Source organism: Phyllostomus discolor, chromosome 4, assembly GCF_004126475.2.
Source record: "Phyllostomus discolor isolate MPI-MPIP mPhyDis1 chromosome 4, mPhyDis1.pri.v3, whole genome shotgun sequence".
Classification (NCBI taxonomy): Eukaryota; Metazoa; Chordata; class Mammalia; order Chiroptera; family Phyllostomidae; genus Phyllostomus; species Phyllostomus discolor.
This window is the reverse complement of record NC_040906.2, coordinates 91,677,707-91,696,362: the sequence shown is the minus strand read 5'-3', so window position 1 is coordinate 91,696,362 and position 18,656 is coordinate 91,677,707. Positions and strand designations below refer to the sequence as shown.

Sequence of the window (18,656 nt, the reverse complement as noted above, 5' to 3'; positions counted from 1 at the left end):
CAAGGAAAAGATCAGAAAGTACTGGAAACAAATGAAAATGAACAAACAACCCAAAACTTACATGATACAGTGAAGGTAGTCCTGAGAGAGAAATGCATAGCAATATAGGCCTACCTACAGAAGACAGAAAAATCTGAAACAACCCACCCCTACCTCTAAAAGAACTAGAGGAACAACAAACAAATCCCAGAGAGAGGAAAAGGAAAGAAATAATCAAGGTCAGAGCAGAATTAAATGACATAGAGACTAAAAGAACAATTCAAAGGATCAATAAATCCAGAAGCTGGTTCTTTGAAAAGATAAAGAAAAGTGATGAACCTTTAACCAGGCTCATCAAGAAAGAAAGATAGAGGACTCAAATGAAATCAGAAACAAAAAAGAAGTAACAACCAATACCACAGAAATACAAAGGCTTGTAAGAAATGACTATGAACAATTATATGCCAAGAAATTGGACAACCCAGGAAAAATGGATAAATTTCTGGAAACACAATCCTCCAAAACTGAATCAAGAAGAAGCAGAAATCCTGAATATAAGTAACTACTGAAATTGAAGTAGTAATCAAAAAACTCCCAGCACACACAAGCTTGGACCATATGGCTTCATGGGCAAATTTTACCAAACATTCAAAGAAAAACTAATTCCTATTCTTAAACTACAAAAAAAAATTCAAAAAGAGAGAAAACTCCCAAACTCTTTTTATGAGGCCAGTATTATCCCAATTCTAAAACCAGGTAAAGACACAACAAAGAAAGAAAATTATAGTCCAATATCTCTGATGAACTTAGATGCTAAAATCCTCAACAAAATACTGGTAATCTGATCCAGCAATACATTAAAAAGATCATATACCATGATCAAGTGGGATTTATCTGAGGGATGTAAGGATGGTACAATATTCACAAATTAATAAATGTGATGCACCACATAAAATGAAGGACAAAAAACAAATGACCATATCAACAGATGCTGAAAAAACATTTGATAAAACCCAGCACCCATTTAGATAAAAACACTCAGCAAAGTGGGACTAGCAGGAGCACACCTCAACATAATAAAGACCACATATGAGAAATCTACTGCCAATGGACAAAAATTAATAACTTTTCCCATATGATCAGGAACAAGACAAGGGTATCAGCTTTCACTACTCTTATTCAACATAGTACTAGTAGTTCTAGCCACAGCAATCAGACAAGAAAAGGAAACAAAAGGCATCCAAATTGGGAAGGAGGAAGTAAAACTGTCATTATTTGCAGATAACATGATAGTGTACACAGAAAACTCTGTAGTCTCCACGAAAAACCTACTTGACCTAATAAGTAAATTTGGCAAAGTAGCAGGACACAAAGTCAATATTCAGAACCCAATAAAAGCTTGTAAAGGCAAGGGTTGAGGTGTTCTCCTCTTGAGAGGGTGGCCAAGGTGCTGCGAGGCTTTTTCTCCTCTTGAGAGAGAAGCCTCGCCATCCCTCTTCCTCCACAGGACTCGGTAGTCCGTGTGAATTTGTTTTGTCTCATCCATAATGTCACAGACCCCAGGAGCTGGGATCCACATCATAAAATGCATTCCCCCATACTGGCCATTTTATTTTGTAGTTAGGTGTTTAGCTACTAAAAGTTGATTGGGGCCATAATAAAATTAAAGTATTATACAGCTGCAATTTTGTTTAAGTCTAAAATAAAAACTATTAGTCTTGTTTTTCTGACACCATAACATTTAAACAAATATAGTCAAACATGTTTTTAATAGACACATAATCCTTAAAGCCTTCAGCATGGTTGACCAGGCTCACAGTCTAGCCTCATTTGAGCAAGGAAAAGTCAGAACAGGAGGAAGAAGCTATAATGCTGACCTCAAAGCCAGGTACATTGTGGGCCTAGGCTGACAAAAGGAACACTGATGAATGATGGGGATTTGTATTTCTAGGTGGGGATGAGCAACTAAGGTGTGCACAACAATAAGGGGAAATTGCAGGATGGAGCAGTGAGTCCCAGAACCAGCAAAGGGCCAGCCTGCTTGACAGGGAAGGAAGAGTGGGTAAAACTTCACATAACAGGGCTAGAGAGAGGGCGAGTCCTAGAAGTAATGAGTATATAGGGACAAACATGACTGAAAGGGAGGTTTAGGAAAGGATCCTTATTTGAAAGTAAAGGTCATATTTAAGGTATTTTAGAACTGAAAACTGCTGTTGTTGCTGCTGTGACCTTAGGACCTAATAGTTAACATTTAATGTTTTCTACAAGAGGACAAACTGTTGAAAATCCTTCACATGGTTATGTGATCTTCATTTAATTAATGGTAAGGATCTCCATGAGGTGGAGAGTACTGAATAAACTGTGAGGAAAGAGTCTAATAGAAAGGAGGCAAGGGGCCTTCCCCAGAACAGGGAATAAAATGAACACTTCTTGGGGCTTTATGTTTTATCCAGTTTGTTCTATAAGTTTAATAACAACTCTCTTCTTATTCAGTCTCAGACCAAACAAAGACTGGGCCTGTCTTTCTAAAACCAAGAACCAAACTCTCCCTGGATGCTCAAACAATGTTTATAGATAATGATCATGCCATACTTTTGGAGTCTAAGAAACCTGACTTCAAGTCCTAGTCTGAGGCTCTTAATAGTTCTTAATAGTTAATAGTTGACCTCAGGTACCAAAAAAAGGTTAATTCTTACCCTTTTTTGAATGCAGTATTTAGTATTCTCAAAAAGGGAAATGAACTAAATAAAATATAAGAATTAATATGTATTTATCTCTCCACTTCTCAAAACCTCACCATTCCTTAACAGCAAAGCTGAAAAGAAAGCAAAATAATCTCTCTCCTAAAAAAGAAAGCAAATCCTTCATCCTAGCTACCTAGGCTTAGAAGTCAGCATGACTCCACCAACAGGAACTAAGACTGGAATCGAGACATGTTGCTCTTTCTTACCCTCCAAATTTAAGAGGAGTCAAAAACAAAATCAGTGTCTTGCTCCTTTCCCTAAAGAAACTCAAGCCAGACTCTGACCTCAGAGTGCTCCAATCACTCCTGAAGATGGGCAGGAATGTCCTGAATTTACCCAGACTTCACATGGTGACAACTATCATCCATGACACATGCAAAAGATCCAATGTGAAACTGATTATTTCAAAACAAAACAAAATATTGAAATTTGTAGCATGGTATTCATGAGGTGGACAATTTACTGAATCTCTGATTCCTTTTCAGCACCAGGAACATTGGGAGTTTGCATGATAATGGCAAAACTGGAAGTATGAACAATACAAACTAACAAAAGCCACAATGTCCCTTAAGTACACTTTGGCCTGGAACATGCCAACACAAATAAGCTTTCTCCCCAGCACTGGCTCTCCCAGAGGAGTGCAGTTTCACCTGCCCAGCTGCAGATGGGGTTTAGCTGGAAAGACCCCATCACAGTGCCCAGGGCATGTGACCTATCCAGGTGCAAAAGGCTCCACACTCAGAAGTGCCCCACATTTGGCTGTTTTGCTGTCTTGAAATTCTTAATAATTAATCATTTTAATAATTCTTAACAAAGGACCCTGCATTTTCATTTTATACTAGGTCATACAAATTATGTAGTTGGTCTGACGATGCCTTACTCAGATGAGTTCAGTTCACAGCAACAACTGGTGAGCTGTGAGGGTAGCCATCAAATATGGCTCAGGGTCAGGACTAACAACTTCCTTTGAAACAGACTAGTTTCCATTCTTAGGGAGGAAGGACCTGACCCCACACAGGCCCCTCAAAAACACACACAAAAAATAGTAATAATTCCATTTGAAAAATGGAGTACTTCAGCCAATTAAGGCTACTATCCTGATTCTCTCTTACTTCCTATTCACAGAGGTGGAAACCATCAGATGCTCACTCAGGGAGATGTTAGTGGCAGTGCTGTTAGTTCCAGCCACCCAATGAGGGCTGGGTTATGAGGCAGAACAGCACACAGCAACCACTCCCAATATAAAGGAAAGAAGACCAAGGAGACATACTCACATCAAGGAATCAGTTACCCTAAGTAGAAAACACAGGACATAAATGAAGGTTAATATCCACTGTCAACCAAAAACTTCAGTGAGAGGAAGTACTTCCTTATGTGCTGTGTTTTAAGTAAAAACTGAGGTTATAAAGTAAGAATTTTTTTTAATTTAGAGATTTTTATAAGAAGTGACAAAATTACTTCTAAATTTTTCATTTTCCTAGTTAGTGCAATTGTTCAAAGGAAACCAAAACTATTATTCTAATACTTAAACTGTTGAAAACTCTTTAGTTTACTTGGAGATTTTATCAAAGGCAGAGACATGAAGGACAGACCACCCCCAGCCTCCACAAATGCCCCCAACTCCCAACCCCCAAGGAGAACAAAGCCAAGGCACAGTTACACAGATTTTTAGAGAGAAGTTCCGAAGATCAGGACTCTACTGCCATCAGGACGCTAACCTCAGAAACTTGGGTAATTCAATACCAGAGAGAAAAGTTCCAGATGCTGGAAATCTTAGGTCCAAAATAGTAAACTCAATCAGGTAAAAAGCCAACCAAGTTAATCCCAATGAAGAAATTCAGAATAGTTTTTCTTTCCAATTGCTTTATAAGATTGGAGACACTGTAGACTGGACCCCATTCATACCTGCCATATTCCAAAAGTGTAGCATGGACTCGAGATTCTTCATCTAGCAGCTCCTCTGCTCCCTGTTGGCGTTTGTATTTTCGACGGGGCTTGTAAACATCCTGAAAAGTGAATGAGACAAAGGAGTTATGGAGCGTGAGATAGCTATCCTCCTGAACTAGTTGCCAAATGCAGAGTCAGGGGCATGTGTATTTCCCCATCACAACAGTGGGCATTAAGGGTGTCTGCCTTTGAGGTCTCTGCTCCTTTGACATTTAGGTAGCAAATATTTCCATCCAATCAAGTGCTTATCAACTTTGTTGTAACTTGGTGTTTTTTTGTCCTATGACATTTCAATATTTTATGTAGTCAAACTTATCACTTTATAACTTATTTCCAATTCCAGAAATTTTGAAAAAAGTTCTTGTTTGTTAATTTTATATTTTATATTAGCCCTTTCATTCTTCAGATATTTTTTTTTTTTGGTATAATGAAAGGTAGGGATCTAGCTATGGTTTTTCTGAACGGAAAATCAAAAATCCCAACAGAAGTCTGTTCTTCCCCTGATTTGGAATACACATACACACACCCCCTCCTAAACAAGTATATGACACATAAAGGTGCTCAATTACTGTATTTAGGTTTTCACCCCCAGGTGATCTGCATTAGCCATTCTATCCCAAATGAATGTCCTTGACTATCAAGCTGGCAGTCAAATAATCCCTTAGTAATATTTGCTGAGGGCTCTGGGTCCAAGGGGCAATTGTCTTGTACAAGCAAGGCATTCTACTTCTGTGTCCTAGGAACTTTTCTTCTCCAATACCAGAGTTCAGTGCATCTTATCTCTACCTGGACATCACCAGGACAGGCATTACTATCAGGTTTCTCCAGATAGTAGCATTTTTATTCTAATTAGAATTGTCCCCCCCACTCTGATAATTCTGGTTAACTTTATTATTATTTTATTTTTTAAGTATACTTTATTACTCTATTACAGTTATTCCAATTTTTTTCTTCCCTTTATCCCCCCTCTGCCCTGAATGCCTCTACCCTCCACCATCCCCCACACCCTGACCTTAGTTCACATCCATGGGTTGTACGTGTAAGTTCTTCGGCTTCTGTTTCCTGTACTGTTCTTAAACTGCCTCTATCTATTTTATGCCTACCAGTTATGCTTCTTTTCCCTGTGCTTCCCACCCCCCCACTGATAGCACTCCATGTGATCTCCATTTCTCTAGTTCTGTTCCTGTTCTAGTTGTTTGCTTAGTTTTTGTTTTATAGCTTCAGTTGTTGATAGTTATGAGTTTGTCATTATACCACTCATAGTTTTTTATCTTCTTCTATTTCTTAGATAAGTTCCTTTAACATTTCATATAAGGGTTTAGTGATGATGAACTCCTTTAACTTGACCTTATCTGGGAAGCTCTTCATCTGCCCTTCCATTCTAAATGAAAGCTTTGCTGGATAGAGTCATCTTGGATGTAAGTACTTGCCTTTCATGATTTCGAATACTGCTTTCCAGCCCCTTCTCGCTTGCAAGGTTTCTTTCGAGAAATCAGGTGATAGTCTTAAGGGAACTTCTTTGTAGGTAACTCTCTCGTTTCCTCTTGCTGCTTTTAAGATTCTCTCTTCATTTTTAATCTTCGGTAACTTAATGATGATGTGCCTCAGTGTGTTCCTCCCTGGGTCCAATTGCTTTGGGACTCTCTGAGCTTTCTGGACTTTCCAGACATCTATTTCCTTCACCAGATTGGGGAAGTTTTCCCTCATTATTTGTTCAAGTAAGTTTTCTATTTCTTGGTCTCCTTGTTCTCCTTCTGACACCCCTAGAATTTGGATGTTAGAGCACTTAAAGTTGTCCCATAGGTTCCTAAGCCTCTCCTGATTTTTCTGAACTCTTGTTTCTTCATTCTGTTCCACTGGATGATTATTTCTTCCTTTTTTTCCAAATCATTGTTTTAAGTCCCAGTTTCCTTCCCTTCACTGTTGGTTCTCTGTATATTTTGCTTTATTTCACTTTGGGTAGTCTTCATTTCCTCCTTCAGTTTGCAACTGAGCTCAATCAGTTCTGTGAGCATCCTGATTAACAGTGTTTGAACTCTGCATCAGATAGATTGTCTATCTCCTCATTTAGCTCTTTTTCTGGAGTTTTGATCTGTTCTTTCATTTGGGCCATATTCCTTTGTCTTTGCATACCTGCTATGCTGTAAGGGGGTGGAGCCTTAGGTATTCACCAGGGCCAGCAACCCTCTTTGCTGTGTTGTGCCACTGTGGGGGAGGGATCAGAAAGGGAACAATGCCACTGCCTCGCTTTGCTATAGCCCCACTTTCCAATGAACTCTCCTGTGGACTGGGAGTTTCTCCCACTGTTGCATCCCCCTCAGTATTTTACAGATGGAAGTTTTGAGTCTTTAGTTTCCTGTTCAACCAGCCCCACCTTGCTCGCACAGTCCACCACCTTGCTGTGCATCCTCTCTGATCAGCTGTCAGTCTCTGCCCCTCCTACAGGTCTGGGTGAATGTTTCTTTAACTCCTTGGTTGTCAGAGGTCCATGCAGTCTGACTGTCTGGCCCTTCTGGTTATTGTTTTTTTTTTTAATACTTTATTTATTTATTTTCAGAGAGAGGGGAAGGGGAGGGGAAAGAAGGAAAGAAACATCAATGTATGGTTGCCCTCGTGCGCCCCCTACTGGGGACTTGGCCTGCAACCCAGGCATGTGCCCTGACGGGGAATTGAACCAGCAACCCTTTGGTTCATAGGCTGGTGCTCAATCCACTGAGCCACACCAGCCAGGGCTGTTTATTGTTTTTAAATTGGTAGTTTTCCTTCTTTTGGTCATGCAAGGAAGTAGAGGTGTCTACCTCTACCTCCATCTTGGCCTGAACCTATTTTACTTTCTATCATGAAATATTTTGAACAGAAAGAAAAAATTCTTTCTGTAACATATACTATATAATTTCAAGTTTTGTGCAAAAGAAGTGAAACAGGGTCTGAGATGATGCTGGAGGGTTGTTCTTATAGCTTGCTACCACAAATATTCCCTAGTTTGCTGCTGGTGTCTACATGAGTAGAAAGCTATAAATAACATAAAAGAGATTTATGGGGTAATGAAAAAAATATAATGAACTCATATGATGTCAGTTACTGTGTATGCTTTAATTTCCACTGAACTCTGCTATTATAGCTCCACAGTTATAGCAGCACTATATAATTGAGCTTAATTGCTATCTTTCATAGTAGTTACCGTTGACAAAGTCAATGACCCAAAACAGGAAATTGGATTCTTCTAAAAAAAGGAATGACTCCAAAACAATAGCATACTGAAATCAACAGTTAAAACGAACTTTTATTCTGCTAAACAATGACAATGTTGGCCTTTGTGTAATTGTTCCTTATATTTTAAAGCGCCTCAATAACATCTCACATTTTGCAATTTATAATTACCCTGAGATAGAGGTAAGGCAGATACTAGTACCTCCTAGTATCTGAAGAAGCAGAAATTAAATAATTTGTTCAGGATTGCTAGGATTTATGCCTCGCCCTACGTACTCTGGCTACTGGCCCCAAGGTTTTTACCACTACACTAACTCGGTTCTGATGGGCATTCTAGTTACTCACCAGCCATTTCAGTTGACCCTCTCATGAGAGTCACTATAGAATCAGAGGCTGCAACATGAATTATTACAATGATGTGGACCTAATGAGGACCTAATAGTAATAGTAATTTAGACCTAAAAGTCAGAGGTTTCTAGGTTCACTAAAAAGAACTATTACCGAGTCACCCTTTAAAGTAATAGGAGTCAGGAACACTGATGTCTAGTACTATTTCTGCCACTAACTAGCTGGATGACCTTGGGAAAGGCAGCTCCATCAGCAGGCTTGTTTCCTTATTTGTGAAATGAAAGCTGGATTAATAGGTCTTGAAGGAGACTCCCAGTCTCTCATTCTTCATGTTTGTTTTTAAATCCTATAAAGATACTGACTTCGTAACATAATTCCATCATTAATTCAAATTTTGAGATTAATTAAAAAGGAACACACTCCATCCTTGACATGATTGTACTCTTAAAAAGATATGCAACATCAACTTATCTTTGCCATTACTAAGAGCAGCACTAGTAATGGCTATCATTTATTGAATGCTAGGTACGTGCCAGGCATTCAATAGCTGTTGCCACCTCATGGCCATATTTTTTTCCTTGATGAGCCCCTAATTTGTCGAATTCCTGACAGCTAGAGTCACCTCAGCTCGTAGAATGTGGTCTAGCTCACAGTGAGTCTTCATCAGTCTGACTAAGTGAAGACATGGAGTCAGACAGGGTTTTAGTCCTTACCTCATCACTACCTGTCTGATTCGGGCGAAGTTATTTAACCTCTGTGGTTTTCCATCTATAAAATAGGTATAAGCAGAGCTGCTGTGAAGATTAATTATTTAACAGAATCTAACACATAGTAAGAGCTTAGATACATATCTTTATATACAAATGTGTATTAATAAAATATACTGATATGGTTTTATTTATGTTGCCACATTTACATTTTATGTGCTGTATGAAAGGCCCTCTCTTTGGAAGAACACGCTGGAGAAGTAATTTTAAACATCATGGTCTCTTAGGTGATCTAATAAGTTCAGCAAAGTGTTTCCTTTCAACTAGCTTGGAAGTTCTAAGAAGTCTTTTTTTTTTCCTGTTCCTTCTATTATCATATAAAATTCTGAGCATTACCAAAAATTCTCAATAAATAGTAAATGAATATCTTTTGGGACTTTTGGTAAAAATTCACAGGTACTCTTCATTCAAGGTTAAGAACAACAGACCTCACTGCACAGGACAGTTTCTTCAGGCACATGAACGGCTGCCAGCTCAGAAAAAGAGGAGGTAAGCTGTGCAATAGTGTACTGTACTAAATGAGATGAATGAGTACAGGGTACAGGGCAGAGGGGGATAAGGAGGAAAAATGGGACAACTGTAATAGCATAATCAATAAAATATATATTTTTAAAAAACATGGAAGGGGAAGGTGGTGAGGAGAGGTCTGCCCAGGGTGGCAATAATTTCATTTTCTTATGTCCTCTAAAAATACCACCTACCACTAAGCAGGCTTTCTATAACATTAAACAGCTAGATACCGTATGATAAGATGATATGGCAAAGTCAAGAAGGTAATACATTTCAAAAAAGAAAGCAGAAGTAATGGGACTAATCCCAAAAGGAACAAAAATTAGGCTAAAAGAAATAAGCCAGGCAGTGAAAGACAAATACCATATGATCTCACCTTTAATAGGAACCTAATCAACAAAACAAACAAACAAGCAGAATATAACCAAAGACACTGAAATTGAGAACAGACTGATAGTAACCAGAGGGGAAAGGGGAGGGAATTTCAAGGGAAAAGGAGAAGGGTTTACAGGAACAAGTATAAAGGATATCTGGACAATAACAAGGAGGGGTAGAAATGGGAGGGAGGTGGGGAAGGCTGCGGGGGTGGGCTGGGATGGGGGTAAAAGATAGAAAACTGTACTTGAACAACAATTAAAATAAAAAAATAATAATGGAAAAAAAAAAAGAGTGACAGCACCTTAAGGTGAGGAGCTCAAGTTACAGTTCACAACAGTCTTTCTGCTGGCAATCTGGCAAAAGGTACTATTAGCCTTAGGCATAACCTTTGACCCAATTCTACTTCATGGAATATATCCTAAGAAAATAACTAAAGATAAAAGAAAAAATTTAGCTATGAGGATGTACTACATAACGCCCTGCCTCAAAATTAAGCTAGTTACATTACTACGACACAATGAATAATCTACAGACATTAAAAATGTTAAAGAGAGATTTATTGGCATGGAAAGATAGCCTAGCTTATATTAGCTTTTTTGAGCAAAACAAGCCTGCATCAAAACAGAATATATAGCATAGTGCCGTCTGTTTTTACATTTCCTAATTCTATATGGATATCCATAACTCTGTATTTCCTAATTGGAATATCAGTGATTATCCCCGGCTGGTAGTATCATGGCTGATTTGTCTTTGTAATTTTTCTCTATAGGAACTGTTCGGCATGGTGTGGGCCCAGACAGGACCCATGCCCACGGATAGGTTCTCCCGTGGGAAATCAGGCCTGCATTATACCTAGGCTGCTCTGAGACTTGCTTTTTGCTAAAACTCCCTCACCCCAAATTGAGGCAGCAAGTGCTTACTGTGACTTCCTAAAGTCTGTGGTAAACCTCCCCAGTATGGAGTGTAACCAGTTCAACCACTTTTCCCTTTGCATTTGCAAACATCCTTCTCTTTGAAGTAATTAGTGGCATTCTCTCCTTTGTTTTCTGTAAAAGGTAACCATCTAAAGCAAACCTGTGCATAGTAAATGAGGACCATCATGTAAGGTGCCCAGAAAAGCAATAAAAGTCAGTCAAGGCAAGGGTCGGGGGCCCTCTCCTCTTGAGAGAGTGGCCATGCCATCCCTTTTCTTCCACAGGACTCAATAGTCCATGTGAATTTGTCTTGTATCTCATCCACAATGTGGCAGACCCCACGAGCCAGGGTCCGCATCATTTCTTCATTTCCCAATTTTTCATTATTATTATTAGTATTAGCATAAAAGAAAAACAACCTTTTTAAGAACAAAAAAATCATGCACCAAAAAAAAAAGATGGATGGGCTATAACCAAGGACAAATGTAAAAGACTGAAACAATCCTATAAGGTTGGCTAAAATCAAGAATAAGTTATATGTTTTGAAAAATATTAAAATGTTTATAATTTATTTTTTTTTAATTATTTGTAAGCAAAAATAAGTAAAATCATTCTGTTGAAGCACACTGGTACATATTAATTCATTAGAAAAAATAATAGGACAATCACCATTTTGGCAAACATTCTCCAGCTGGACAAACAGAGGGTCTTCAAATGGGAAAAGTCACAGTAAATGCTCCCGTAAATGACTGCTGAGGTCATAGGGGAGCACCAATTTGATGTTTCTGAGTCTCTGGGACCCAGATGAATAACAGCTCAGAATCCTAGAGTCAAGAACAGTATTGCAAAATCGGCACCAGGATAAATGGGAAATTAGAGAGCAGATAGACAGAGAAAAGTAGAAAAGTACCAACACTTGTCCCACTGGAGGAGTCAGATATAAAATCAAAACTGGCTGCTTTTTCCTAGCTCTGCAACTATATAGGGAATTATTAGCCTTTCTGAGCTTCAACTTCCTAATTTATGAAATACAAATAATAACGCATCACTCCCTGAGTGTTGCTGAGGAGTTAATAAGATAATGCCTATAAAATACCCAGTTAGGTGCCGACCACAGAGAAGACACTCAATCAATACATGGCTGCTGCACACAATTTATATAAAAGGTTGGGTCTGAAAGTAGGGACCTATATATTAGACTTGATTTTAATCCTTAATTTACCATTCACAGTTTAAATTTTGAACTTTAGGCTTGTCAATAAGGAGCAGGTAAAAAATACTGATGAAGTACCTGAAAGGAGAACTAAAGAAAGACTGAAGAAGAAAAAAATCCCTCTTTAGAACCTGAGACTTCCAAAGAGCCACAACCCCTGGTCATCTAAGAAAGATTCATTCCCTTTACTGAAGGAAGGATTCTCCTTGGGAATAGTGACGACAACAACAACAACAACAAAACAGCAACCTATTCCATATCTTACACAGACTCACAATAAGCCAGGGACATGCACTGCAGCCCTGGAGTCTCTTGTGAGTTCCTGGGACTCATTTCAAGGCTGCAAGGAAGCCATCACAGAAGTGGTAGGTGGGAAAGATGGAAGTAAATGGCAGTGGAATGCAGCTAAGAAACCTGAGAGTTTCGAAGTGGGAGCTATTTCCAGCAGACAGGGAGAAAAGAAAATAAATCCCACAGCCTGGCTCTTGCCATCTGCAGAAGTTCTTAACCACTCCTGCCAAAAATGTATTGACAGTCAACTGACAAGTAGGTTTACACATAAAAAAGGAAATAAACTAAGCAATACAAACTATTATATAATTTTTTTTTCATTTTCCTTTATCTTGGTATTATCTTCTGATCAGTCACACACATCTTTTTATCTAGAGACTCAGCATGTTGGTTTGCATCCTAGTGCCATCACCACCAATGTGACCTTAGGCAACTTATATAACCTATCTGTGCCTCACTTTCCTCACCTGTTAAAAAAAATACTACTACTTCATAGGTAACATAGGTAATGTGTAACTGCTGTTACACATTAATGTTCAGAATAATATCTGGGTACTATGTATTTGTTATTATCATCTCCTTAAATTCTATACAGTCACATTATCAAGAAGAGGAGGTTAAAAAACTCTATTATAAATGAAAAGAAGAAATAATTTCTCTGGAGGCCTGAGATATTTAATAGGTATAGAGATGTCAGGCCCTCTTTCACAGATAGGATTATCGACAGCTACAATGGCTTTTTATTCTGGGAAACATGGCTAAAAACCATAATGTTTTCTCACTTTCTACCCAGGGATCATAGTGAGATTTACATGTGAAGATATTCAATAAAGCATTACAAAAACTTTACTTTTATTTATTGTGTTTGAATAAGTAATACACAAACTTAGTACAAAATTCAAAGAGAATTTCCCTCTTTCTACTGCCACCGGCTCCTTAGCTTCTTGTATCAGAGGTAATGCTTAGTTCTCCTGTCTTTCCAAAGATGAAGCATCATTTAAAATAAGGGAAAGCAACAGCACATCCAACCAACTGGTTATTATTTGTCATGACAAATGCTGTTAGGAAGAATCTTTAATAGCTTAAAGACTGTACTGGTAAGTGAAAAAAACCTACAAAATTATATTAAAAGTATAATTCCAATTCAGCATAAAAATGCACAATAAAAACATAAAAGACGTATGTACAAACATCAAAAGTGGATGCTTCTATATTCTGAGATTAAGGTTGATTTTCTTCCTCTGTATCTACCAACTTCAAAACAATAACTTTAAAGAAGTTCTAAACTGAACATCTATATCAACACCAGAAAAAAATTACTCTGCTGTTATATCATGTGCTCTCTTTTTAAAAGATTTTATTTACAGTGGAACCTCGGTACTTGTTGTTAATTTGTTTCAGAATTCATAATGAGTGCCAAAACCAACAAGTACCCAATAATGAAACACTTTCTCTTGCAGAGCAGCATCGTGAGTCATACAAGTTCTAGCAAGTGCACGGAGTCCGGAGCAAGTGCCAAGTGCTGAAACATTTTTTTTTTTCATCAAAATGCCACAAGTACAGGGCTTGATGAGTTCTGAAGCCAACAAGTACTGAGGTATGACTGTATTTTTAGAGAGAGGGGACAGTGCGGGGGCAGGAGAGGAAGAGAAACATCAATGTGTGAGAGAAACATCCATCAGTTGCCTCTTGCACATGCCCCAACTGGAGACTGGGCCTGGAACCCAGGCATGTGCCCTGACCAGGAATCAACCAGCGACCTTTCGCTTTGCGGGATGATGCCCATCCAAGCCACACCACTCAGGGCACTCTTTTTCTCCTTATTTCTAATACGGCCACCAAATCTGAAAACAGAGTCTGACTTCAGAGTGAAACTATATTAAAAATTTTCCACTCCTCCCACTTCCAAAATGGAACTGAGGAAAAGATACAAATTACAATTATAAAGTGAGAAAGACTTTTTTGTTATTGTTTTAAACAAGTACTTCATGTCTTTCACCATCAAGTGACTGTTACTCATTTCAGAGTAATCATCCTGGGAGACCACATACTTAAAGTAAAAATCATGCAAAATAGCACTATATATTATTTTTGGAAGAGAATTTCTACCCAGGCATTGAAGCTTCCTTCCCTTCAGCTCAGGCAAGAAGGTTGGAAAGTGAGGTGGGGGTGGGCTGACAATGCTTCTGCTGGGATCTAGCCCACAGTATTTTGGAAAAGCCCAAAGCTTTCCTCTGCCCCTTGCACTGGGGAAATGGGCACATGCATGCAGTCCCCCATCATTAAGATAGACTGTATATGATGACAAAGGCCATTCCAGAGTTTCTTATGCAAAGCTCAGATTCTGCTCTGCCTCTCCAAAGCCACCATGGAGGTGATGACCCAAATTTACCACCTCCACTTCTCATCTGCTTATCTGCTTTCTTTGGAGCTATTCAAAGTTACACCTGTCACTGGCTGGCACAAAAGAGGAAGGGCTTCAGGTTTGGAAAATTTCTCCCTTAAAGCTGGAACTAAGGAAAACATAGGGTGGTGGTTGTGTCAAGTTTTACCCATGAATGGTGGTGTTCAAATCTGGGGCACAAAAGACAGGCAGGGCTTCCCTCTCACTCACCAGAGGTCAGCTCCTGGGCAACCCCAGCAGAGAGAAACCTGAGAAGGGTTTCACCAGGGTTTTGTGATTTAAATCAAAGTGCTATTTGCAGACTGTAAGCCTTTGTTCTTCTTTTTCCAGAAGAATAGGGGCAGGGAAACTTACTGAGAGGTCAACAACTGTCTTGATGGCCTTTTCTTTTCTCTTTATAAAGTCATCATCCTGTAAGACAAAACACAGGGATTAAACACATCTTGTGTGAAGACTGAAACTCAATTAGACTGCTCAGAAATCTCTTCACATCATAACTTTGCCAGAAAAAGTCTCAATTTTCTAACAAATTGAAATATATTTTGTATGGGAAAAGCTAGGGCCTCTGCAGATGGCTCCTAAACAAATCCCTACAGTGGGTAAGAAAAAGGGGAACCATAGAGCGTAGTGGTACAGACAAATATTCTCATTTCAAATCCTTATGAGCTCTGAAACCTTGGGCAAGTTACCTAATCTCTGAGCCTCAGTTTCTCTATAACATGGGACACCACCTATCTCAGGAAGCAGTTGAAAAGACTAAGGAGTAGAAGGCGTGTGATAAGCTGAGACTGGAACAAGTAAGAATTTGGTATCTGTCAGCTATTGTTGTTGGGATTATTACTAAACTATTAATACAGGAATGTCCTCGGCAGATGGTCTCTGGAAAAGCTTTATGTAACTCTACAAAAATATACTCACGTTCTCTTAATTTAAAAAAAGCTCTGGACCAAGAACCAACACTGAGACAAAAGGACAAAATTGTAGGGCTTTATACTCAGTGCTCATAGAAAGAGGCACTTCCAATAACCCAAGAGGCCCTGTTTCAATGCTGGCCCAGTAGAATCACAGATGGCAGGGGGGTGGGTACATAGGGGAGCCTGAGCTTACTGAGCTCCTTCCCAGGGAGTCTCTAAGAGTGCAATCATGGTCTCAGCTGGACAAGAGAAAGGTAGAAAACTCACCTCAGGGAGACTGTAGGTTTTTTGGAACTGGGATATAGAGTAGGAACGGATGTAGTCACCCATTTCTTCTTTTGTTTCTATAGCTCGCTTCACCAGCCACTGGGGAGGAAAGTTAGGACTGTGAGTACAGATGAAATACCACCATGGTGAAGGCCAACTTAGAAATGGCACAACTTGCAAAACAAATCACCATATTTGAATGGGCTGAGTGATAAACTGTCAACAAGTATTGTCCTACAGGCAAAGCTACCAAATGGACATCTGAGATGCTATGATCCAGTGAGACCTAGAGCTGAGTAGATGTGCAAAAGCTTTAAAGCCTCACCTTAGATCCTTAGGACTCAGTTTCCCTCTCTGTGTAATGCAGAGGTGAGAATATCAGTTCCTTTCACCTCATAGAGCTGCTGTGAGAAGCAAATGAAATCACAAGTACTGGAATATTTTGTAAATACATGAAGCGTAACAGAAACAGAGCTATTTCCCACAACTATCTGGTTCTAGGCAGATCTTAATATATCTCTCTCCTGTGCTGCTTGCACCATGGACCAGAGAACAGAGAAGAACCAGAGAACACCTAGTATAACCACTCATTTGACAGATTTAAAAAAAAACAACCCCAAATAGTCAGATTTGACAATAGGGTATACTAAATACATAGCCCTTGGCTTTGGGTTAGTTTGGTACTCATATTTTCTTTCTTAATCCGCATGTTATGAAGTAGTTGGTGCTTGCTGTGTTTTAAAGAACCTGATGCTCAGATAGGCTACATAATTTGCGCACTGATCCATAGCTAGCAACTCACAAAGCCGCAAGTCACAACTGGAGGGGTGGGTCTTCCATACCAGAAGACTGGACATGTGGGTTTTAGTACCAATGTTTCCCACTTCTATTGGGCTGATATGCAGGAGTAACTGCTATTGATTTTTCCCTATTTTAAACCCCAGTTAGTTAAGACACACACATGTACACAGCCACATCCCATAAAGGGTGGAAGGATGCAAAGAGCAAAAAACAGCCTTCGCTTCTCTACCCTGGCTCTTCATTCATTCCCCTTATTACTAAAGAACACCACCGAATGGGATCCCATCTGTCAGGGTTGTCATTCTCTCTCCAAAGAGAGCTATTACATCTCAAAAGCAGTTTTTAGACAGTAGTTGTGTTTCCCTGACAGCATAGCCACACTTGGCAAAATATAACCACCTAGGAAAGTAGACACATGGCATACAACATACTGTTCCCACAGGGTTGGAATGAATGTTTGTGTGTGGAGGGGGCCAGCCCAAGTAAAGGTCACATTTAGGAAGTTGTCCAAGATAAGGGTGGCTGCAAGTAACTATATGAGAAATATTCTTTTGTTGTTAATATCTTCCATTTATTTCTATCACTTCACTCTACCCCAGTTCCAATGACCTCGGGCACTAAAATTCAGAAGCAGGGCAGGTCAGAAAACATTCAGAATTACTCTAGCACCATGGAAACAGTATGGAATTTTCTAAGAAAACTAAAAATGGATCTGCCTTTTGACCCAGCAATTCCACTGCTGGGTTTATATCCTAACAACCCTGAAACACCAATCCAAAAGAACCTATGTACCCCAATGTTCAAAGCAGCACAATTTACAATAGCCAAGTGTTGGAAGCCACCTAGGTGCCCATCAGTAAATGAATGGATAAAAAATTATGGTACATTTACACAATGGAATTCTATGCAGCCAAAAGAAAGAAGGAGCTCCTACCCTTTGCAACAGCATGGATGAAACTGGAAGGCATTATGCTATGTGAAATAAGCCAGGTGGTGAAAGACAAATACCATATGATCTCACCTTTAACAGGAACCTAAACAACAAAAAAAACAAGCAAAATAGAACCAAAGACACTGAAATAGAGAACAGGCTGACAGTGACCAGCAGGGAGAGGGGAGGGAATTTCAGGGGAAAAGCGGAAGGGTTTACAGGAACAAGTATAAAAGGCACTGGACAAAAACTAAGGGGGAGTGGAAAGGGGAGGGAGGTGGGGAAAGCTTGGAGGGGGGATGGGCTGGGATGGAAGTAAAAGACAGAAAACTGTACTTGAATGACAATTAAAATTAAAAAAAAAAAAAGAAGAAGAATTACTCTAGCATCTTACTTGCACCCTCATGCAACAGCATAGCCCAGGACAACAAAGGAGGCTGACTCCTGCTCAACTCAATTTTGCTCTGGTTTCCTTCAGATGGGGAGATCCAGTTTCTGGCCTTTCAGGCTTGTTTCCTATTCCAATTTTCTTCCATTAATCAGATCTACACTGAATAATTATTTGTCTGGATCCTGGAGAGTGCGATCAGAAAAGGAAAGTAAAGCCTGTTGAGTCATAGGATTCCCTTAGGGAATTGACTGTTCTGTTTTGGAGATCCCAGTGTGAAGGGCTATGGAGGGAAAACACCTTGGATGACCAAGCTCTGTCACAGGTGCGAAGCATTCAAAAAAAAATTACTGCCCTCACAGGATTCACATGTCTGGCATGAGAGAAAAAGATGTGACCTAGAACTAACAGTGATTGGAAGCTGGATTGCTTTTCTCTTAGCTGGCATTCAGAATGTAACTGCAGCTTCACTAAACAGAGTGAACACAGGAGGTGACCCTCTAGAATCACACAGACGATTAGTTCAGAATTTTCCAATCTATGGCCCATGAATGTTCTCTAAATTTGTCTCCAGCAAAACAGGAAAAGGCTACAGACATGTGGTGAGTTTTTCATAATGCTCAAGTTATTAAATTTGAAGACCTGTCCTT

At 39.3% G+C, this 18,656-nt stretch overlaps 1 protein-coding gene across 3 annotated transcripts in view; it reads right to left on the bottom strand.

Moving 5' to 3' along the window:
• CCDC93 (coiled-coil domain containing 93) overlaps positions 1–18,656 on the bottom strand; it is a 96,880-nt gene that overhangs the window by 59,450 nt on the left and 18,774 nt on the right. For all 3 annotated transcript variants that reach the window (XM_036023637.1, XM_036023638.1, XM_028533487.2), the window contains exons 5-7: positions 15,887–15,985; positions 15,060–15,116; positions 4,629–4,729 (exon numbers count right to left, since the gene is read on the bottom strand). In XM_036023637.1, coding sequence (XP_035879530.1) covers positions 4,629–4,729; positions 15,060–15,116; positions 15,887–15,985 — 257 coding nt within the window. The remainder of the gene's footprint in view (positions 1–4,628; positions 4,730–15,059; positions 15,117–15,886; positions 15,986–18,656) is intronic.